The 24,431-nt window shown below is 44.1% G+C and overlaps 2 protein-coding genes across 5 annotated transcripts in view; both read right to left on the bottom strand.

Annotated features, from left to right (window-relative positions):
* The window catches only part of stat5a (signal transducer and activator of transcription 5a), a 192,627-nt gene that overhangs the window by 80,429 nt on the left and 87,767 nt on the right, over positions 1-24,431 (bottom strand). The window lies entirely within an intron of this gene.
* The window catches only part of ubxn4 (UBX domain protein 4), a 36,335-nt gene continuing 33,046 nt past the window's right edge, over positions 21,143-24,431 (bottom strand). For both annotated transcript variants that reach the window (XM_088329088.1, XM_088329079.1), the window contains 3 exons: positions 23,689-23,820; positions 23,103-23,299; positions 21,143-21,486 (listed from right to left, as the gene is read on the bottom strand). In XM_088329088.1, coding sequence (XP_088185214.1) covers positions 21,351-21,486; positions 23,103-23,299; positions 23,689-23,820 — 465 coding nt within the window. In that variant the 3' untranslated portion in view covers positions 21,143-21,350. The remainder of the gene's footprint in view (positions 21,487-23,102; positions 23,300-23,688; positions 23,821-24,431) is intronic.

Raw genomic sequence — 24,431 nt, 5'->3', positions numbered from 1 at the left:
GAATCTCGGATTCAGGAGGAACAGTGTGGTTTTCGTCCTGGCCGTGGAACACTGGACCAGCTCTATACACTCTTCAGAGTCTTTGAGGGTGCATGGGAGTTTGCCTGTCCGGTCTACATGTGTTTTGTGGACTTGGAGAAGGCATTCGACCGTGTTCCTCGGGAGGCCCTGTGGGGGGTGCTTCGGGAGTATGGGGTACCGCACAGTCTTATCCGGGCTGTGCGGTCCCTGTATGTCCGGTGCCAGCGTCTGGTCCGCATTGCCGGCAGTAAGTCGGATTCGTTCCCGGTGAGGGTTGGGCTCCGCCAGGGCTGCCCTTTGTCACCGATTCTGTTCATAATTTTTATGGACAGAATTTCTAGGCGCAGCCTTGGCGGGGATGGAGTCCGGTTTGGGGGCCTCAGCATTGCGTCACTGCTTTTTGCAGATGACGTGGTGCTGTTGGCTTCCTCAGGCCGTGATCTTCAGCTATCGCTGGAGCGATTCGCAGCCGAGTGTGAAGCGGCCGGGATGGGGATCAGCACCTCCAAGTCCGAGGCCATGGTTCTCAGTCGGAAAAGGGTGGTATGCTCCCTCCGGGTCGGGGAGGAGGTCTTGCCCCAAGAAAGAAAGAAAGAAAAATTTTGCACAAAACAACTGAATAAAATTAATAAATAACAATACAAATAATCAAAGTGTTTGTCAAATAACTTGCATGCTCCCTTCGGGTTGGGGATGAGATCTTGCCCCAAGTGGAGGAGTTCAAGTATCTTGGGGTCTTGTTCACGAGTGAGGGTAGGATGGAACGGGAGATCGACAGACGGGTCGGTGCAGCGTCTGCCGTCATTCGGACCCTGTCGTAGTGAAGATGGAGCTGAGCCGAAAGGCAAAGCTCTCGATCACCGGTCGATCTACGTTCCTACCCTCACCTATGGTCATGAACTTTGGGTCATGACCGAAAGAACTCGATCCTGGATACAAGTGGCCGAATTGAGTTTCCTCCGCAGGGTGGCTGGGTTCTCCCTTAGAGATAAGGTGAGAAGCTCAGTCATCCGGGAGGGACTCGGTGTAGAGCCACTGCTCCTCCGCGTTGAGAGGAGCCAGGAGGTGGCTCGGGCATCTAATAAGGATGCGTCCTGGACGCCTCCCTCGGGAGGTGTTCCGGGCATGTCCCACCGGCAGGAGGCCCCAGGACACGTTGGAGATACTATGTCTCTTGGCTGGCTTGGGAACGCCTCGGGGTCCCGTCGGATGAGCTGGAGGAGGTGGCTGGGGATAGGGACGTCTGGGCTTCCCTTTTAACGCTGCTGCCCCCGCAACCCGACCTCGGATAATCGGAAGACAATGGATGGATGGATGGATGGACATACATACATATATAAATATATATAAATATATATATATATATATATATATATATACAAATATTACTAAAGATAAACAGTGCAGATAATGGATGGATGGTTGGATTGAGTTATCAGTCACATGTTTAGCAAATCTTTATCTTCTTTGTTTTGGGAGTACAAATTTTTTTTTTTAGAAGTTTAGGAACAAACACGCATGTTTTTCAGCCTATTTTCGGCCTGTGTTTTCTTTAATAATTGTGTTATTTTTCGCTCTGATTTTTTTGCCACTCATCCTTGACAAAAAGTTATTCATACACTTCTTTAAGAATGAGTTGGACGGTGCCAGTTTTAAAAAAGTAATACAATGATCAAGAAGAGCCACTTGGGGTTTCCAGCTTTAGTGCAAGAATGGCCATCGCATAAAAAATATACATATTGTGTATATATTGGGTTATTTTAAAAATGTGTTATTTGCTCAGTATTATCACCTTTCTGTTAATAGGCAGACAATCCACTCTTCCAGAATGCGACAACAACTGTGACCAATCCAACTTTTACCGGAGAATGAAAACCTGGAACATCCTTCTGAAGACACTTCAAGGGCATTATTATTCAGAATCTTGCAACATGATTTTAATATCTACACTTTAATTGCTAAATGTATCTGAATTAACATTTATTCTATTTCTTAAAAGAGCTAATTACTTTGTATCGGTCCAGCTTTTTTCTTATGATTAAACTTCTTCCCCCAATCTACACCCATGTTCAATTTATTACAGATGAAATATAGCAGTTACAATCATTATTCATTTGTGACCACATCCTTAAAACATTTAATTCTGTGCAGCCACAGTTGCCCATAAATTACTAATGACAAACTCTCACAAAAAATTATGCGCATAGGTTAGCCAAATAATGTAAACATTTGTTTCATCAATCCATTCATTTTCTTGAATTGTCCTAGATCATTTTGGGGGAGAGCTCATCCATTCTTGCATCATTGTTTTTGATTTGCAAGTGTGTGTATGTATGTGCATTTGTGCTCTTCAGTATATCATTTCATAATAATCCTGCCATTCCCGCGCATATTTGACTCCTTGCTGATTCAAGCAGATAAAAAAACCTACAAAGGTAAATAATAGATGTAGCAGTGTGATATCTGACTTCATCCTCATTAACACTGCGTTCTAAAGCAAAAAGACCAAATTAGGGCTGAGGTGTAGGTTCTGACAAGCATGTGGTATACGGCTGAAGTGTGAGCTTGTTTTCCTTCTGTAAATGACCTAATTTGGAATTAACCATAATTAATATTTTTATTTGCGTAAACATTACCTTAAAAACTGTTTTGATTTAATTACTAAGATTACTGCGTGTTTATTTATGTAGACGTTCGGATTATGTACGTCTCTTTTATTTTAAAGGTTAAAACCATTTTTTAAAGGTTCAAAACCTGTATGTATTTATATTTTAAAGGTTCACAACAGCACTTTCGGTCAGATAGTTATTATTTTACCATTTGCCGAAGCGGTGCTATTTCTTACGATGGTTGGACATTTTTCATTAACAAACGAATTGCAATTAAACAAACTGAAATTCATCAATTAAGACTTGACTTGACTTTCTTTGGGGACGCTACAGTGAGAAATCTGCAACTGCTTCGAGATGCTGACTCATGGAAGGAAAAAGATACCACTGTGCGCTGGTTTGCACGTGTGGTGATCAACGGACACGGGAACTCTAAAAACTACTATCTGCTAACAAAATAGACGATATTTAAGAACCGATGAGCAAGTTACAAATACTGTAGAGATAGAAGAGAAATGATCTGAAATGATCTGCATTTATATAGCGCTTTTCAAGTCAATGACTTCCCAAAGCGCTTTACATTGTGCTTCACATTTCCCAATAGCGGCCGTGATCTGTGCAGCCATGTAAGGTGGTAACCTGCTTATTGGGGGTTCAGTGTCTTACCCAAGGACACTTCGCCATGTAACACGGACAACCCGGGATTCGAACTGGGACCCCTTAATCTTAAAACGATCGCTCTATCTCCTGAGCTACTGCCGCCCCTCAGAGGACGAACAGTTGCTAGATCAAGAATGTGAAATTGTGCCTAGACAAAAATTATAGCAATGAATTGAAAGTAATGAGATACAGCTAACAAAACTTTAAGACAAAAAAAGTGGATTAAGACGATGAAGGTGCAGGGCTCTTGCTAAACTTACCATGCCGTACAGAACGACATTTCACACCTACAGTAAAAATACGAGCGTACCAAATGGAGGCATATGATAAAAAAAAAGAGTATATTGAGATTGTATGAGCAATGGGAAATTAAAATCAGAGCAGCCAAAGAAACTTTAAAGAAAGACATTTCGGAGTCAGAGTTGACTAACATGACAGAGGACACAGAAAATAGACAATTTAAATATCAAACCTTTATGAGGACTTAAAAAAGCGAGTCATGCCATCCCCAGAACTCAGATTCAGGAAAATTAATGCATGTGAGGCTGTAACAAAAGACTGTTAAATTAACTCTAGAGTGTCTTTCTACAAGTGGGATTTAAGATGCTAAACTCAATGTCCATCAGCTACTAATTCATGAATACACACAATCAATATGACACTGCATCACATGTCAGTCATCGTTCTGGTTTAAGCATCACTGTAAAAAGGGGTTGAAACAACTGCTCAGTGAGCTGCTAAGGAAGTTCAATACAAAGCAATGCAAGAAGAAATTAAACAAAAGGAAGAAATCAGAATAATGGAAGAGCAGCATTAAAGTGTATTGGAAATATAGCATGCTCATTTGGAAGCCTACAGCACTTCGTCGTGACGTGGAAGCATGTTAAGACTATAAAGATATAAACCCATTGCTGACCAAAGTATTCAGGTAAAGGCATAAAAAATAGAGTTTAACTACTGCGCATGTAGGAGATCAGCCCGCCAGCCATCTTGTTCGGCTGCCCGGGCCTTTCTGACCACGTCTGGTTCAGTAGGCGTATTTATTGAAAGGTCACGCATGCGCAGCTGTTGTTGTTGAGTTGTCCATCGATTCGATGATGACCATCTTCTTTTAATCGTGAGTCTGTTGATGTTTCAACAGTCCGATCCTGGATCCACAGATGCGGTTACAGACAGAGCATGTGAAGGGGGTGCTGGGGGGAGCAGGGGTGGCCTGGCGAGCATGTCTCTTTGCACGCTTTGCTGCACGGTGTTGCATGCGCTGTTCCTCCATATAATCCACTCCCTGTGAGCAGTGGGAGCGCCAGAGGTTTTGGCAGGAAGTTCTTCCAGTGAGGAGGGGTTTATCTGACATCTCTTCAGGATCTTCTCCATTTGGTCTTTGAACCGCTTCTTCTGCCCACCAGACTTGCCACAGTAGGTCCCTGTTCACTGTGTCAAATGCCTTTGAGAGATCGACAAAGGCGATGAACAAGTCCTGAACAACCGAGGAGTTTTTTGACAACCTCGGTGACTTCAACCCCAGTGATACGAGAGCCCAACCCAGAGTCTTCAGGCTCTGCTTCACCAGAGGAAGACGTGCCGGTGGGATTGAGGAGGTCTTTGAAGTACTCCGCCCACCGATTCACAACGTCCCGGGTCAAGGTCAGCAGCGCCCCATCGGCACTATACACAGTGTCGATGGCACACTGCTTCCCCCCCCTAAGACGCCGGATGGTGGACCAGAATTTTCTCGAAGCCGTTCGGAAGTCGGCTTCCATGGCTGGCCTCGCCAAACTCCCCCCATGTCCGAGTTTTTGCCTCGGCAACCGCCGAAGCCACATTCCGCTTGGCCAGCCGATACCTGCCAGCTGCTTCCAGAGTCCCACAGGCCAGGAAGGCCCGATAAGACTCCTTCTTCAGCTTGACGGCATCCCTCACCGCCAGTGACGTGTCACAAAGATCATGTCGACTGTTCCCCTGTCCTTTCGAAAACCACACTGACTCTGGGATGACGCGTTCCGATATTGTGGAGATGAGTCTGAGGAGCATGACCTTGGCAAGGACCTTTCCAGCAGTGGCCAACAAAGAGATACCCCTACTGTTGGAGCAGATGGATTTATCTCCTTTATTCTTGAAGATGGTCACAATGTTGGCATCTTTCCACAGTTGCGGGACACACTCTCTAAATAGTGCTGCTCAGACGCACAGGGGTCTGCCGGAAACAGCTTCCATTCAATCCCAGCTGCTAACAACCGTTGCCCTGTGCCCCTGACGTGCAGAGGTCCAGCTAAGAGCTTCCAGCTCATTTAAACCTGCTCCCGTCACTGGATACTCCATCGCCGCCAGACTTTTGTGGTCGGAGACTCAGGTAAAAGAGGATACCTGCGCAATGATGGTTTTTAAAGTGGCGTAAGGGGTGCGCTTTCCCCAACGCCACTATCTTGATTGTAAAGAAGATGGTTCCAGTGGCAAGGGAGACCCTAGACGACCGGCATCTTCCTACAACTGCAGGCGGCTGCCGGGATCCAGGTCAGTAGGAAACCGCCTCAAAGCGTGCCGCCACCAGCTTTTGGGATCACTCTTAGTCTGGACTCTACCCTTCGACCTGTTCGGCTTGGGTAACCCTACCAGGAGTACGAAACTCCCGCCGACATAGCTCTAGGGGTCATGGAGACGCACAAAGTGCCTCACCACGATAAGGTGGTGATCCGTCGGGACACATTTATTAAAAGGTCACGCATGCGCAGTAAAATACAATGGAGTCGCGCATGCTTATTACATTACAATGGAAATAGACTGAAAACGTAGATCTTTGAAAATGTGACTGTGTGTGTGTGATGATTTCTTGTATATTAAAAATAGAAAAACAGGTTAAACAAGGTAATTTCATAGCAGTCTGAGAAATACACAATAACTAAAAGTAGCTTACTTTACATTTCCTCCCTGTTGTGAATTTCAAAGAATATCAATAAAAACAATAACAGCGGTTTCAAATTAAAACATCATTAACAAAACATCAGATTGGTAATTTCATGGAGAGGCGAAAACCTTCAAAAAGGAAAAAATTCCTCTCCTCCCACCCTGCCAGGGGTCAGGAATGTCTTTTTCTGGAAAAACAGGGAGTAAAACAAAAACAAAAAAATAAACAAAAAATTGGACACCTAAAACGAACAAAAAAAAATGCTTATTTTTCAGTGTAGTTCATTCTTCTCAAAAATAAAAACAAATATCTTCGAACACGAAGTAATAAGCAATGGTTAACTATAAGGGTCATTAATAGAGACCGCGAGAATTAAAACAAACAAAATAAAACCAAAAAAAAACAAAGAACCCCAAAATCCTTTCCGAAACTGTAGCATCGCTAACTAGGCAGCAGATTATCCCTGATAGTTCTACCCATTCAGCCCATGACTTTATGGCCTTCTTTAATAAGAAGATTCAACGCATACAGGAATACATTTCTAAAGACAGTGGAGTTTTGTGGGTCGGGAATTAGTTTGTAATGTTACATATGGGCAACAAACATTCTCACACGCCACCTTCGCCACACACCAACTTCCGTGATCTTTTAACAAATCGATAACAACAAGATACTAAAACGGATTAATATGTTTGTTAACGAAGAGTAAAAATAAAAAAAACTAGAGTCTCGTTCCTGCCATTGCATAGAAGAGTTTTGGCGGCAGTTCTTTCACAGTGCTTTTACGACCACGGTCTTCTGGATAAAGTTGTCCGGGGTTTTGGCGTCCCTTCGTTGAGGAAACTGAAGCGAGTATCCAGGTTGAAGGTCCGCTTGCTGCCGCCGTTTTGGTTCTGGTCGTTGTTGTTGACGATAACCGGCCCGTTGTCCAACACCACTTCGGCACCCTCTTACCAGGTCGCAATCAGGCGATGAGGCCCCGCTAAATTTGCTGCGAGGGCCAAGCATGAGCGAGATGAGGCCGAAATCAGACAGGGATACTGTGCCGGGCAGGTCCAGGCTGCAGGGCCTGGATGGATGAGAGGATGAGGAGGAGCCGCCGGACGGGATCGGTGACGGACAGGAAGAGGTGAAGGTACAAGGCACCTGGAGTTCCTGAGGGCTGCTGGGTGAAGAACGAGACCGCACGTGTAGTGCGTCTCAGAGTCGTCTTCGGCCGCAAAACTGGCACCGTTGCTTGCCTCGTCCTCCATACTCACTGACACCAATTCTTGACACCATCCTGAGACCAGCTGCCAGAGTACAGCCAATCGAGCCATCCTTGTTGCACGCCCACCTCCTAGGCCACAGTGCCCCTAAAGCTTCCCATGGTGGCAAGGGCATCGACCATCATCCCATTCCCATCCTTTTGCAGTGGCCCTGGTGAATCCAGGCACCCCGACAGCCGTGGGGGGTAATGAGCAGACCCATGTAAGGGCCGTCCCAGCGTGTACTGGACTAGGTTTTTTGTTTTGCCAGCATCAGATCACCAGGGGTCACTGTCTCCTGTGTGGATGAAAGAATAGAGATAGAGAGAAATAGAGAGGGATGGAGAGATTTATTTTTTTTAAATTAGGTTATACTAATTAGATGTCCTTTATCCCCCCTGTTGAGACATTACTTCCTTATGGCTCAATTTTACCTAAAAACAACGAATTCATTTATTTATATATTCGTATATTTTCTTAAATTATCTTTATATCTATCATTAGTGAAGGCAAAATCCCCGCTATAAATTTCCATATCCATTCTGAGCACTTTATCCCAAGACTTTAAATAAAAAAAAAAACAATTTATTTTTCAAAAGTTCTCTAAATCTCAAATTTGGCTTTTTACTAATTTTAGTCACTGAATCTGTTTAACTATTATCATCATCAGAATCACTCACCCTGATTTGAGTGACATGGTGTTTTCTTGTTTGTAAATTGGTCATTGTCCAAAAATATTTTATTTCCTCCTCTACATCTCCCCACATCTATTTTCCCTCCCTGTCTAAGTTTTTTCTTGGGCAATAAAGAAACTCAGATCTTAAGCTTGATTACTATGCTTTCTGAAATAATAATCAGAATAATAAAATGCGCCGTTTAGGACACTCAAGGTCTCTGTACAAATGATTAGGACACAACAATAAACTAAGAGTAAAACAAGAGTAAAACAAGCAAGTAAAAAATAGCCAATAAAACACATTTTAATTAAAAGGGGCGGTGTGTGAGGCAGATGGTCAAGAATAGGCCAGTCTGAAGAGGTGAGTTTTGAGTCCGGATTTGAAGGTGGACAGGGTCGCAGAATTTCGGAGGTCAGGTGGCAGTGAAAGCTCTGCTCCCCATGACCTAAGGGTGCGGGATGGCGTGGCAGTGTGGAGGAGGTCGAAGAGGTAGGGATGGGCAAGGTTAGGAATGGCCATGTAGGTGTAGAGCAGGATTTTGTAGATGATTCTATGGTAGAATGGGATGCAGTGACGTTGAAGGACAGGAGTGATGTGACAGCAAGACGGGGTTTTGGTGATGATGCGTGCAGCAGAGTTATGGACCAGTTGAAGTTTATGAAGGGACTTTGGAGGTAAACCGTATTGGAGGGAATTGAAGTAATCGAGGCGTGAGGTGACAAGGCTATGGACGAGGATGGCGGTTGTGTGTGAATTGAAGGAGGGGCGGAGACGGTTGATGGAGTGCAGGTGGAAGTAGGCTGACCGGGTGATGATATTTATATGAGAGTTAAAGGAGAGTGTGCTATCGAGAATGACACCCAGACTATTGACCAGAGGGGAGAGAAAAATTTAGGAATTGTCAACAGAAAGAGAGAAGGAGTCAACTTTAAAGAGAGTGGATTTGGTTCCAATGAGAATTAGTTCTGTTTTATTGCTGTCAAGTTTTAGGAAATTGACTGTGATCCATGATTTTATTTCGGAAAGGCAAAGGTTGAGGTCAGGTGATGGGACTATCGAGGTTTGCAGGAAAGGTAAAGTTGGGTGTCATCCGAGAAGCAGTGGAAGGAAATATTGAATTTCCTGAAAACATAGCATAGGGAGAGAAGGTATGTTATAAAGAGGAGGGGCCCCAGGACAAAGCCCTGGGGCACACCTGAGGAGACCGGAGTGGGGTCAGAGGAGAAGTACTTGAGTTGAAGAACTGAGTGCGGCCAGAGAGGTACAAGTGAAACCATTGGAGGGGGGTGTGGGATAGACCACGTGAAGAGAGTCTGCTCAGAAGGGTGGAAAGACAAATGGTGTTGGATTTCAAAGATACAAAACGAGACGACAAGTCAGTGTAACAACAAGACATCATCTTTTTAGACAGACCTAAGGAGGGAATAAAGTTAAAGAAGGGGGCCTCTATGAGATGCTACTTCCTTTCAGACAACGACCAGTTACCTGACAACAGATCTCTTGCCAAAATCAGAGTCAAACACCTGCAAAAGAAGTTCAACAGAGATGAGAAGTACAAAAGTGAGTACAAACACACATCAAGGACATAAGAGAGAGAGAGGTAATGTGGAGCAGTTGGAAGAAAACGGAGCTCTCGGAGAACAGTAGTACATACCCCGCCACGGTGTATATCAGCCTAGGAAACCTGCTTAACTGCATGTTATGTTTGACTGCTCTGCAAAGTGTCTGGCATAAGCCTGAATGAACACCATCTTCCAGGGACAGACATGATCAACAACCTCACGGGCGTGCTCCTGCGATTAAGGCTGCACTCTAGGGCACTCATGTGTGATATAGACAAACTGCTTGATCAATCATCCCAGTGCCAAAGAAACCCCAGATCTTATCATTCAACGATTACCGGCCCGTTGCACTGACTCCTATCATAATGAAGTGCTTTGAGAGACTGGTTAAAGAGCACATCACCTCCAGTCTCCCCTCCTCATTCGACCCCTTTCAGTTTGCCTACCGGACAAACCGCTCCACCAGGGATGCCATCTCCTCTGCGCTTCACCTGAGCCTGACACACCTAGAGGAGAAGAACACCCATGTGCGGATGCTGTTCCTGGACTTCAGTTCAGCATTCAACACCATCATCCCACAACATCTGGTAGACAAAATGAGACTCCTGGGTTTCAACACCCCCCTGCGGAACTGGCTGCTGGACTTCCTCAGTGACAGACCCCAATCAGTGCGGCTAGGTCAGAACATCTCAGATGTCATCTACCTCAGCACGGGCTCCCCCCAAGGCTGTGTCCTGAGCCCCTTGCTGTTCACCTTGATGACACACGACTGCGTCCCTAGGTCCGCCACAAACCACATCGTGAAGTATGCTGACGACACAACAGTGGTGGGCCTCATCAGGGACGACAACGACCTGGCCTACAGAGAGGAGGTGGAGCAGTTGGTGGCCTGGTGCAGGGACAACAGCCTGGTCCTGAATGTTGACAAAACTAAAGAGATCATTGTCGACTTTAGGAAAAACCAGCCCAACCATGCCCCACTTTGCATCAACAACAAGGCTGTGGAGGTTGTCAGCAGTATCAAGTTCCTAGGGGTGCACATTACAAACAAACTCACCTGGTCCGTGAACACTGCATCACTGGTTAAGAGGGCACAGCAGCGCCTGTACTTCCTGCGGAGGATGAGGAGAGCCCACCTGCCCCGACCTTCCCTCATCGCATTCTACAGGGGCACCATAGAGAGTATCCTGACCAGCTGTATCTCTGTGTGGTGTGGAGGCTGCAGCGCTACCGACTGGGGTAGTGTGAGGAGGGTAACGAGGACAGCAGAGAAAATAATCGGGACTACACTTCCCTCCATTCAGGACATTGGCCAGAAGCGCTGCCTATCCCATGCTAAGAACATTATCGGGGACCCCTCTCACCCCCATCATGGACTGTTCACTCTGCTAGCCTCTGGGAAGAGGTACTGCAGTGTGCGGTGCAGGACCACCAGGTTCCGCAGTAGTCTAGTCCCCCTGGCCATTAGACTGTTAAATGGTCAATCTAACATATAGTTAACCTAAATCTAAACGGCTGCTAATCTGACTTTTTGCACTACTGGCAGTTCTTTATAGCTTGCCACTCCTTGCACATTTGCTCTCTGCACTATTGTACTTACAGCGTTATTGTTACAGTGTTAATGTTACTGTTTACCTGACTTGTTAACCTGACTGCCCATTTTGCACATCTGGTTAGCTACTCCTCTTGCACTATCGGCACTATGGTAAAATACTATACGTAGCCATAATACAATACAACTTTTACTTATATCTGTACATTCAAGGAAACTGTGCGGGTCAGATGTATCGACATTTCGTTCTGTATACACGTGTACTAGAATGTCAATAAAGTAGATCTGAATCTGAATCTCTGAATTAATGTGTCAGAGCAGGATCAAGACTAGTTAAGATTCCTTTCCTGGGAAGATGGGGACGTGTATGCGCAACCTCAGGCCTACCCAATGTACATCTTTTTGGAGCAGTGTTGTCACCTGGCTGCACAAATTACAGTCTGAAATATCTAGCCAATGAGAGTAAACTTTCAAACCCAGTTGGATCACATTTCGTTGCAAGAGAATTCTATGTGGATGACAGAGTGACCAGTGTTGACACAGTAGAGAAAGCAATGCAGCTGGCCAAAGAAGCAAGAGAGATATGTGCCAAAGGGGGTCTCCGTCTGCACAATTTTTTTTCCAACGACAAATCTGTTCTTAAAACTATACCAGCATCAGAACAGGCAACAGACAAAGACAGAAGCCCTGACCTTCTCAGACACAAATAGAAATACAGGATGGTAGTCTTCCTGCTTTTCTGCCTGACGCGCCTCCTCCGGCGCCTTTAGAATCCTCGTGTGCCCTGAACACTTGGGCCTGACTGGGTCATCAGCTGGGGACCACTGGTCATTGATGTTTCGCTCCTTAACCCCAGGACATCTCCCAATGGAGGAGCGATGGCTGGGAAATCTCCCTGCCAACCCCACTGATGCCCTAGGTTTTACTTGAAGGCCCCCAGTTCCTGTCATTCCTCCGCAGCCACAGCCAGAAGCTGCCCTTTTCCGTTTCTTCTGACAGCTCTTTAGTTGCTCTCCGGTTGCCAGCTCCTGTGCATCCCAGGTCTCTGAGCGAGCGGGAGGTTGAGGAGCCCACAAAACCCCTGCACCCCACCTCCACTGGGCATAATGTTGTTTTCCAGCCCGCCTCCCTGCACTCTGCTGCCAGGTCTTCGTACTTTCCTCTATTCCCTCCTCCCAAGGGACAGTGAGACCAACAAGGAGGACCGCCTTGCTGGCTACAGACCACAGCACAATGTCTAGCAGCAATGATGTATCTGCGTTCTCCCTGGGGACCTGCAACTGCCTCTTGAGGTCAACTTTCATTCTCCATTCGCTGGCGGGTGAGAGGAGCCCTGTCCATACGCCATACCTTTAAAGCGGTTTCCCAGAGCAGACAGGGCATCTGGACAACTTGGGAAGGGGTCATGGACAGGCCTTTGTCGTGGCGCGACCTGTGGAAGATCCCTCAAGCCAGCCTCAGCTTTCTGATCCGGGCAACCTATAACACACTACCCTGCCCCCAAAATCTACATCTGTCGTTTGGCACTGATCTACTTGATTCTGATTGGTTCTCTGGTCATTCTTTCCTGTGGGAGGACACAATGCCAACATCAGAAGATCTAGTCCTGAACTTGAAGATTGGAAATCCAGAGATCAGAAAGTTTCAAATGTTTCAGACATCTGCATCACAGAATACAAAACCATTAAGCATCGCACATCGTCCAGTCACAATCTTACCATGGTTCCGCCCTCTCAAAGCAGTCACCTGCCTTGTGAAACGGGTTAAGCACATCAAGTCAAATGTGCCTGTCACAGTAAATTAAAAACATGCAGAATCTCTCATAATCAGGGACCTACAGAAACAAGCATCCATCCATCCATCCATTATCTGCACCGCTTATCCTCTGTAGGGTCGCGGCGGTGCTGAAGCCCATTACAGCGATCTTCGGGCAGAGACAGAAAACTCACTGCTTTAGTCCTTTCATTACAACAAAAGGAAGAAAACAAAACAAACGCTGCAGCCTGCCCCTCACCTGCTTTTGCTCACAAGCTATTCACCTGGAGATTTTAGAGGACATGTCTACAGACTCCTTTAAAAACTGCTTGAGATGCTTCATATCCATCAGAGAAGCTGCCTGGCAAATCCAGTGTGACCAAGGGACCAATTTTGTTGGAGCCAAAAACTAATTCAAGGCGGCACTGCAAGAACTCAATGTTGACAAACTGACCACATTTCTGTCTCAAAAGTAGTGTGACTCTATGATGAATGCACCCCATTCAAGTAATGCAGGCAGTGTGTGGGAGCCCCAGATCAAAACTGCTAGCTCCACACTCACTGGCCCACAGGACTCTCAATGACTCTGCATTACGAAACCTAAGTTGTTGCCATAATCAACACCCGACCTCTCACCGTGGTCACCCTGCACAGCCTGGAACCAGTGACACCAAAACATCTCGTCCAAATGAAGTCTGGCCCAACATTACCTCCGCCTCTATAAAATCTATATGGGGCCAGGAGATGGCATTGGGTTCAACATCTAGCTTTTCTGTAGCCTGTGAAAGCTGGAATATCTGCAACAAAAAGCAACCTCCAAAAAGGTGACATTGTAATGGACATTGATGATCAGTCACCCAAAGGTGAGTAGAAACTCGCAAGGGTGGTAGAGCCCGGAAAAGGAAAAGATTGACTTGTGACAAAAGTAAAGATCTCAATAGGAGATAAGAGACTGAATAAGAAGAGCGTTTGAGTAAACCCTCTGCATTAGAGCGACCGGTACAGATATTGGTGTTGTTGTTCGAGGCTTCTTAAGCCTAAGAGACATTTTAAGTTCAATTGGCTGTCATTTCTATTTTGAAAATAAGTTGCAGATTACTCCTAATTTTGGTGGTAGTGTAAATGACCTGATTCGGAATTTATCATAATTATTATTGTTATTTGCTTAAACATTGCTTAAAAACTGTTTCAATTATGTTAGTAGGATTACTGTGTGTTTATATATGTACATGCTCATATTATGTACGTCACAAACTCTTATTATGAAGGTTCAAAACTTGTGTTGACATTCGGCGCGTGACCTGCGGAGGCACTTTCAGTAAGGTTATTGTTTTAGCACTTGCCGAAGCGGTACTATTGCTCACGGTGGCTGGATGTTTTTCATGACCGAACGGATTGTAATTAAACAAACTGAAAACCATCAGTTAAGGCTTGACCATTTTTTGGTGGGGACCCTACTCCTTCACCAGATGCAGTTCCACCGAGGCCACTGCCTAACTTCCGAAGAAAACTGAAAGAGGAATAGAAAATAATTTTGCATTGCATCTGAATAATCTTATGGGGGATTAATTCTCAGAATCATGGTATGATGGTAGAGCTTAACATGCAAAACCCCACATCATAATCAAAAAGGGTGTACGGCCTAACAGGGCGGTATCCCCTTCCATCCCCCTACCCAACCAACTCCCCAAGGCCCCCGGTAGCCTAGGGGCCTGGGGCAACGCCACTAAGACGACCAGCCACCCCCAGCCCAGCTATGGGACACAGGGCAAGCTGGCCCCTCCTCGAAACTTCTCTTAGTGAGGGGAGAGCAGCAGTTTTGGAACATTTAGTATTGACCTATATAGACGCACAAACCACTGAGAAAGAATTCTACACTAGTTTCCCCAAATGAGATGTTAAGTATTTTGAAATTTAATAGCGCTCTTACTCGTGATATTTTGGTCGGATGTCCTTCATTGTGTGACGTTATCATGCACGCATCGCATTGTTTTGAGTTATTGTAGAAGGCTGTGTTATTGTAGATGATAAGTTCAATGGGAGCCGTGTTCAATGGGAGCCGTATTCACGGTCGCGTGTTGTTGGTTGTTGTTATTGTTGTTGTTGAGTCACTCAAGGCGCCTAAGGTAATCCTTAGTAGCGCTAGGCTCGCTCGTGGGAGGCTCCGTAATTCTCCGAAGGAGAGGGGGCTGCGACTGTCCTGTGCCGCCAGGCCTGACGGGGTGTGAACCAAGCATACAAAACCTCTGAAGTCCTTAGTACGTTCGGACAGGCCGGTGCATGATTTATGGAAGCCCCGTGGGCAGGTAGTACAGGTGATTGGGGTGTGGTCGCAGCGAACGGTTTGAAAGCACCACTGGCATTTGGACTGGGGGCCAGGGTTGCTCTCGATGTCGCCCGCCCTAAGAACAGAGAGAGGAGAGTAGAAGAGAAAGAAAGAGAGGGACAGATAGAAAGAGACAGACAGACGGAGTAAAACGCAAGAAAGGGGAAAAGAGAGAGAGAGAGGTGGGGGGCGAGAGGAATAGAGAGGGATAGAGCAATGATGTCTTTGTTAAAATATTAAAAAAGAAAACATCATCAAATGATTCTACCTGGCGTCATTTTGATGTTACAATATTTAATATACCTGGAATATTGCACAACTGGAGCACAGGTCAGTTAAGAGCCAATCTGAATGAGACACAATGAAGTAAACCTTTTGGCTGAAAACAAAGATAGGTAGTAACAACTTATATTTACACCGTATCATTTACTTGAGTATGTTTTGGGACATTTTTTTACTTCTAGGAGTATTTTTCTACCACCATACATTTTACTGTTACTTGAGTAGATTTGTGAAGAAAAAACTGTACTCTGTACTCTTACTACATTAGGCTAGATAAAGCCGTTACTTACGCAAGTACACACATTCCTCCTTCGCTTGTTTTCTTTTCTCTCCTCTCTCGTGTCCCCTGAGTGAGAACTTCTCGCTAAGAGCCGGGCTGTGCAGCCCAAACCTCACCCCTTTTAAGAGCCACACATGTAGCAAAACTGGCATGCATATGCGTGTGATCAGCCATGGATCCTGAAGGTTAAAAAAAAAAAACTGCACAGAAATCAAACTTAAACTGTATCAATGTGATTATATTTACTTTGACTTTTAAAATGTTGCCATTTTATCTTTATTGCACTCTTTTTGTTGCCCAGGTAAGGGGCATATTATTCACCTTTGTTGATGTTTTCCTATGCTCAAAATAAAAACATCAAAAATTGGATTTCTTGATTTCATTTCGTCAAAACAATAAAATATTTCGTAATTCACTAATAAAGTTGTGACAAAATTCTAGTTTGTTTATAGTCTGAAAGTGCTTTTTTATAATTTAATCCTCAAACATACCTTAACGAAGCCAAAGATTAAATTCAGGTGTTGTTCGTCTTTAACTACAATTGTATCACCTTAGGTAGTTAATTTTCCCCTTTAGACACATTCTTAAATCAAAAGAAGTCCTCCGGAGATGGCGTCTCACCTCCCTAAAATGTGCCTCTCCTCCCTACCTATACTTCCTTAGAAATACAGTTCCAAGGTCAGTTGGGCAGCTGGTCGGATACTTTCACTTTCATTTCACATTTATTATGATACCAGCATTATATTGTTTCATATGGTCATGTAATCTTGTTAAAGCCAATCAGATGAGTTGTTTACGCAGGTGTATTAAATAAATGGGAAAGAAGTTATCGGATGTGTGTGATTCCTCTCTGAGCCGATCTTGGAAGCAGATCAAAGGAATAGCTCAGGTGGGATGTGCCTTCGATGAAAGGGCTACCCAACTCAATCTCCTTGACAATGGTACAAAGTTAAAATGAAGGCGGTATCGCACAATGGTCACATCATTCTCCACTGGATGTGCTGCATCCAATTTAGTAATTTGGATAGTAGGCTAATATACTAGATACTGTACATACAGCATAAGTTGCGTTATTCCAGGTTCGTCCACCTTTTTCATGACAAAATTGAAGTGCTTTTCTTGTAAATTCAATGACAATTTTTCACATTATCTGTGGGGGAAATTATGGTCTAAGTGTGCCTTTTACAATATATTCTATATTTTACACCCAGTATATACTTTATGCTTTTATATCTTTGTGCGTTTGTGTTTCTGTAGTGATCAAGTGTGTTTTACGATTTCACTTGGTGTTCAGACACAAGCACCTCCAAGGTCAAAAGATGGGTTTTCCTCCCAAATTCCATTCTTCTACTCAGGTTTCGGTTTTGGGAGAGCTTGACTCCCAAATTCCAAGCAGAGAGCTTGCTTTTCTCCTTACAGAAACTCATTGTGTTTACAAAGTTCCCTATTGCTCATTTATTATATTCGCACACCATCTAGAGACCAAGATTATACACTGCATTCAAATATAAGATACCGGTCTGAACCAATCAGATTCAATTCCTGTGTTCATATAAACCAATTGTTTCCAAACTTTTGCTGGCACCACCTTGGCTCCCCGTTGAATTTCTAGTGCCATCTTTTTTCATACGGCGTGAAGGTCGCAAATACTGCTTTGATGGAGGTTTGTTTACAATGTAAAATTATTACATTAAATATTCAAAGATGGCGGCGCGTGCAAACGCTGCGGCTTCACGGGCTCCAGTTAGTCTTGTTTTTCAGTGTCCCCTTATCCCTCATATTTTCCCTTCGACTCCCTTCGCATATACAATAACATCCACAACATCTCGAGGGATATACAGAGACCACCGGATCTCCCTGGGTGATCTGCCTGCCGACAACGACGGAGCAAACGGAAAAGGCTGCCAGTCGTTTCTGGGCTAAGAAGGCGACCACACAGACCAGCGCTCCCAAGCATGTTCCTAACCAACGCCAGATCCATCGTCCACAATGAGTGAATTTGAGCTGCGGATCGCCACCAACAACGTCCGGAATTGGAGTATTTTGGAGTCTTGGCTTTCCCGACGCCGCATTACAACTAGCAGGGTGCACGCTTCACTGGCACGAAGAAGACGGAGACTACGCGCTACAATAGCAGCCGAATCATTGACACACACTGCTCACTCGATATGGAGTTTCTAGCAGTGTCGTGCAGACACTTCTATCTTCTATCTACCGGGAGAGCTAACTGTGGTCATTGCGCTTGCTGTTTACATTCCACCGCTAACGTTCACCGGATGCTAAAGTTAGCATAGCGCTAAATCTCCTGCCCTCTGCTATCAATTAACAGCAGCTTGCACACCCCAACGGAGCTTTTATCGTCGCCGGCGACTTTAATCGGGCATGTTTATGAACTGTACTTCCCAAATCCATTCAATACGTTGACTGAGCAGTTCGGGAAAAAACACTGGACTGTGTGTACTGTAAGATCAAACATCCAGTTTGATCCCCAATCTCTGTTTGTCCCTCACACCCCTCATCACCCCCCCTCCGGAGGAAGCAAAGTCTATTTACAACAAAGACAGTTAAAACATGTTATTTGTTCCTTTATCTCTTTGTTTCCTTATCCTCACTGTAAATGTGGTACTGGAGTCGTCCAATTTCGTTGTCACAATATATTCCATGTTGTAACAATAACAATAAAGGCATATTCTATTCTATTCTACAATGTAAATGGTCTGCATTTATATAGCGCTTTTCAAGTCAATGAAGACCTCCCGAAGCACTTTACAATGTGCTTCACACTTTTTCCCTTTTACACACCAAACTCACCGATAGCAACGTCAGCCAAGCAAGGCAACTACCTGCTATTGAGGGCATTAGGGATGCAGTGTCATGCCCAAGGACACTTGGACAAATAGCACGGAGGAGCTGAGAATCGAACCTGTGACCTCTGGATGCCAAGATGAGCGCTCAACCACCTGAGCTAATGCCGCCCAAACCTCTCAGTCCACTTGTAGATCTTTTACTAGTAATCCTTTTTGACATGCCGTATATTTTAATATGTGAATTTTTAAGGAGCTGGTACAAATGACTTGTATTTCCTCTGGACCTAGCGACTATGCAAAAGCAAATTTTGCAACAGGCGTTTTCTTCTGTTGCACGTCCACTTCGTCAAAACCAAAATAGGTCCAAACAAGTTATGTACCACTCGTCTTCAGTGCGAGCTTCGTTTCCTTCTCGTTTATTGACTCTGGGACTATGTTTACGGAGTCCGCCATGACACTCAATGAGCTCACACGGTCGGTGTGGCAGTGTGGTGCTTGCAAACTTTGAATCGCATTTATTGGCTTGTGCCATTATTAAAACTCGAACAGTAACAATTGTGGTTGGCCAAAACTCAATCACTCACTACAAAACCTTGAAAAAAACCGCAGTGCTATGCGGTGTTACCACCGCACTACATCACATCGCGATGTCGATTCGATTAATCATGCAGCCCTAACGTGTTATATACAAATTGTCAAACACAGGTTCAATCTTCTAAATTTGGACTGCCGCCCTCCCTACCGTCCCATTCTTCCTCACCACCCCCAGGGGGGCAGTACCGCCCACTTTTGGAACCAATCAGATGTGTAGTTTCCTTCTTGTGTTTTACAATAAATGAGGGGGGGGTTCTTTTCTGAGCTGATTCTTAAAGCCAGACCTCCGATGGAAAGGGTTATCAAAAACCTAATTGGCTCAGGAGGTAAAGTGCTCGTCTTGGGATCAAGAGGTGGCAGGTTCGATTCCTGGCTCCTCTGTGTTATATGTCGAAGGGTCCTTGGGCAAGACACTGAATACCTAATGCCCCCGGTACCAGGTAGTTGCCTTGCATGCCTGACGCTGCTATCGGTTAGTTAGTGTGTAAAAAGGAAAAGTGTGAAGCACGTTTTAAAGCACTTTGGGAGGTCTTCATTGACTTGAAAAGCGCTATATAAATGCAGACCATTGATTTACCTCATCTCATCTCATCAGCCGTACCGCTTATCCTCAGGGTCGCGGGGGGGGGGCTGGAGCCCATCCCAGCCATCTCCGGGCAGTGGGCAGGGGACACCCTGAACTGGTTGCCAGCCAATCGCAGGGCACACAGGGACAGACAACTCATTCACACCTAGGGACAATTTGGACCGGCCAATTCACCTGAAATGCATGTTTTTGGAACGTGGGAGGAAACCGGAGTGCCCGGAGGAAACCCACGCAAGCACGGGGAGAACATACAAACTCCGCACAGGAAGTCTGGAGCTGGATTTGAACCCACGACAGGTTCCCATGACATGAACTGTGCCGCACAAGCGCTAACCACTGCGCCGCCGTGCTGCCCTTCCATTGATTTACCATTTAGTTTTATCACAGTCTACTCATAACATATTTTCAAACTGCTTGAGGAGCAGTTTCGGGTGACCCGGCAATCACAGCAAGGTTCTTCAGGATACAAGTCAGGGGTGTTCAAACTTTTCAGAAAGCAGGCTAGGTTTGCTAAGCTGCAAATGTGTGAGGCACACTATTCAACCTGCCCCTATTTGAACAGTCTTTAATTAATTTACCGTTTGTGAAAGGTTTGCAGCGGTTGGCATCAGCATCACGACCTAGTAGCTCGCCTTTGTAGCATTTTCTTTTGACTCGCAGGGTCTTGTGAAAAAGCCTTCCAGTTGCTGCAACTTTTCACAGCGTTTGTTTCCAGTTATCTTTTTGGAGTCAGCATGCATCGTCTGACAGTGCCTCTTGATATTATATTATTTGAAAACAACCAGTCTCTTGCCAAGTTAGGCAGACACGGTTGTTTTGAATTTCTGCTAAAAAAAAAGACTCCAATTTCCACCTGGTCTGGAAACAGGGGCCATCTTTTTTTTTAACAGTCGACACGTCAGAAATGGGGGATTTGTTGTTGTTTGGGTATTGGTGAAAAAAATACTCAAATTTCCACTTGTCCTGAAAGCGGCGGCCCATATAGTCAACTTTCCTTTTTTATTTGCAGTCGCCATGGGGTGGGCTAAAATTCTCACAAAAAGCCAAGGGTCAGGTGGCCAAAGCGCTACAGTCATCATCTGGTGAAATGGTGATTTTTTTTTTAATTTTTTTTTTTTTTACAAATTTATTTAATACTGCACTCCACATTACTGGTGTGCCACATATTATTAATTTTATGACAGAGGCCAGTAAAAATTTTACCACGGGCCGTAACTGGCCCCTGGGTGAGACTTTGGACATGCCTAATTTAAATGCTTAGTCAATGAGGTAAGATAACTGATTAACGAATCCATAATCCACAGTTTATTTAAATACATCTCTTACAGGTTTTACATTTTCAGGTGACAACTCTGAACATTTCCAGTTGTTAATCATTTTCAGAAAAGGATTTGGTATTTCAAGAACCCCTGCACAATCATAAATGTGGGATTCGATGATGGTGCGGACTATGTTAAAATGGATGAGGAAAAAACAACTGTTTACAAGAGCTACATTTGCTGAGTTGAGTTCCCATTCCAAGTGTTGTTATCATCGTCGCTGTCCTCTTGAGCCCTGAGCTGGTGAATCTTGCCATCTTTCTTGAAGTTATTGGGACGGTTCCTCAAAGACCCAGATAGTGATTCTCTGAAAGGTCAAAGAAGACAGTGCCATCATCGGCACACTGCTCCACGCCACACCTTCGATCTATCCACCCATCCTTCAGTCTTTACATCAGCTGGCATGCCCACACAATTCAACTTTCAGCATCCAATTCCATCCCATTCAATTAGCTCCTATCCCAAACAAGAACCTATTTTTTAAAGCAAAATATTTAGACTTTTTTTGTGTGAGTCATGTTACATTAAACCAGCTATTGGGATCCTATGGCTTGGAAAGCATATATTGTTCTTTTCATGAGAACATCGGCTCAGAGATTAAATTAGACTCATGCAAATCTCATCTAAAACATCCAGATTCTGATAGGCGCAGAGTCGAGTCCAGTGCATGCATAGCTGACGAGGCGCTTTTAGTACAAACGGTTTCATCCGGGAAATAGAGGCACAGTGGCAACTACAGTTTACAGTCAGGGTGTCACACCAATTGACCAAGTTTTGGTGGTATGTCGCCAAGGAATACATTATACCGAAGCTCATTAAACAAATTAGTTTTACCGTTGAGACATTTTATAACGAAAACCCACAGAAAAACTAAACAGCCAGAAACGCGAGCCAAGCCCAGTACGGGTGGGTGGATCTATGCGCATAGCGCACTTCTGTCAGCCCTACGCCGTCTGCACCAAAGGTAAACACTGTGTGTCATTATCCTCGTTTGCAGTATTTTTGTGACATTTTTACAAAAGTACTCTGCTTGCACCTTGTTTTGAAACCAATATTCATAAAAAAAAAAAACAAGGTAAAAATAAGACTTAACAATCTTAAGTCATTGCGGGAGGGAGACAAGTTTAAAGTAAACCCTACTGGACCATTTACAACTGGAACTAACATCGAACCGCGAGATGACGAACTGCTGCGCTATAATTCTGACGAAGACATGGTTAAACTTATATATCCCGGCTGACGCTCAAGGAAACTGTCCGGGTCATTTCGTTCTGTATACACGTGTACACGAATGACAAAGTATATCTGAATCTGAAAGTGGTATACTGACGCTGCCGTACTTACGAACAAGGTTCGGGACAATTGTTCGTGAGTTGAATTTGTTCGAAAGTTGCTTCATTTCTAAAGTTTGTATGTTTAAGGTTTATATAAGTAACCTGTATAATTGTGTACTAAAAAAGAACATTTAATAAAATATTATGCACATTGCATATTACCTCATTTTTATTACAGTGTGTATTTTATGTAGCACTATTTAAATACTCTATATCAACACGTTACATTGGGTATTTATGTATTATATTCCTTTTACTTTATTATTGTTTTATTTTCAACACAAGGATACTGCTGGAAGTGTGAATTTCCCTACGGGGATGAATAAAGTATCTATCTAAAGCTCATCCTGAAGGCCCCCCGGTAGAGCTTAGCCTCACAAAAAGTAATGGTTAAAATGTGATTGTTACATGCTTAAATTTGAAAGCACACATCTGTAAGTAGCGCATCCAAGAAAAGCAATGAAAGGAAGCCCATGGACAATTTGTGGAATTACTCTATAGTTATTCACGTCCCACCACAGTAAAAATGTCCCCAACTCCTGATAAATAGTTCCATAAAATAAGACAAGAGGGAACAACTGGATTTCACCTTTTTGATTTATCCATGCGAGCAGCTAGGTTGATGTCGGATTGAGAGAGCAGAGAAGAACTTGATTTTTCTTGTGGTGGCGTTCCAAACACAAAGGAGCTGAGGAATCGCCATACAGTGAAAACAGGGTAGAATAGTGTGCTCAGTACAGCCCCTATTCCGCCAGTAGATCGGGCAACGGTCGAAGGCCTGCCAGACTGCAAGAAGAGAATGAACTTTGTTTGATAAAACCCAAATTCACACAAACATGCACGAATGGAAAAGGAAATGTGTGTTTTAGAATATATTCACCCCATCTTCAAACAATGACAATTTTATAATTTCAAAGGAAAATTTCTGCTAATGGAATTTCAAGTAAAAAAAATTTTTTTCAAAATGGGAGCTGAGTGAAGATAAATGAGAAATCATTTTTTTTATAGATTTAGACTGCAATGGCATAAAGAGGTGCGAATAATTTTCATATCCACTGCATATAAATGAAAAATGGCACCGTTTGTATTCAAAATGATTGAATTATGAATGATAGTTAGAGGGATAATAGATTATGACGTGAGACATCAAATTTTGGTTAATAAAATCTACTCACAGGCAGGAGGACAATGGATGAACTCGGAACAAGGTCTAGCTCCAACATAGTCTTTTGAAGGTCTTCATCTGTGAATTCCCTCCTCGGAAACATGGTGGCCATGGAAAAATTTCCATAACCGTTTCCGACTTCCTACGGTAAACCCAGAAAGAATATGATGTATATGTTATACGAAAAATGGAGTGACATAATTCTATAAGGGTTAAAAGTTTAAAGGGGAAATCAACCCCCCAAAATTCCACTGTTGTGTCACCACTCATGCACTTGTGATGAGTTAAATGTTAAAATGAAGACATGTGAAACATTAACACTTTAAGCCAACTGTACGAGTGCACGAGACAAAGGATAATAAATTTTGTCAGGGACAACATCTTGAGGCCGAAAGTTAAAATAGCTAAATTACAGATTGTGTTGACAATTACATTATAAAAGTACCGTATTTTCCGCACTATAATGCGCACCTTAAAGTCTTAATTTTTTTCAAACGCTGACCATGCGCCTTATAATACAGTGCGCCTTATATATGGCTCAATATTAAATCGCAAGGTCTCGCAACTTACGCAACAGCCGCCGACTCGATCTTCCCCCTAACGTGGAGTAGTCCGCGGTGTATGCTGGGATTTACATACCGGCGTTTCATTGGCTAACCAATGTGTCAATCATCATTTGAATCGATCGCTATTGGCTAAAGTTATTCGGAGCCTCGGATAGGCTAGAGGGCTGAAACAAACCATGCAATTGGC

The sequence above is a fragment of the Urocampus carinirostris genome, chromosome 1, assembly GCF_059441175.1.
Source record: "Urocampus carinirostris isolate Australia breed hairy pipefish chromosome 1, RoL_Ucar_1.0, whole genome shotgun sequence".
NCBI classification, from domain to species: Eukaryota; Metazoa; Chordata; class Actinopteri; order Syngnathiformes; family Syngnathidae; genus Urocampus; species Urocampus carinirostris.
The sequence above is the reverse complement of the archived record's forward strand: the minus strand, read 5'-3'. Positions and strand labels throughout refer to the sequence as shown.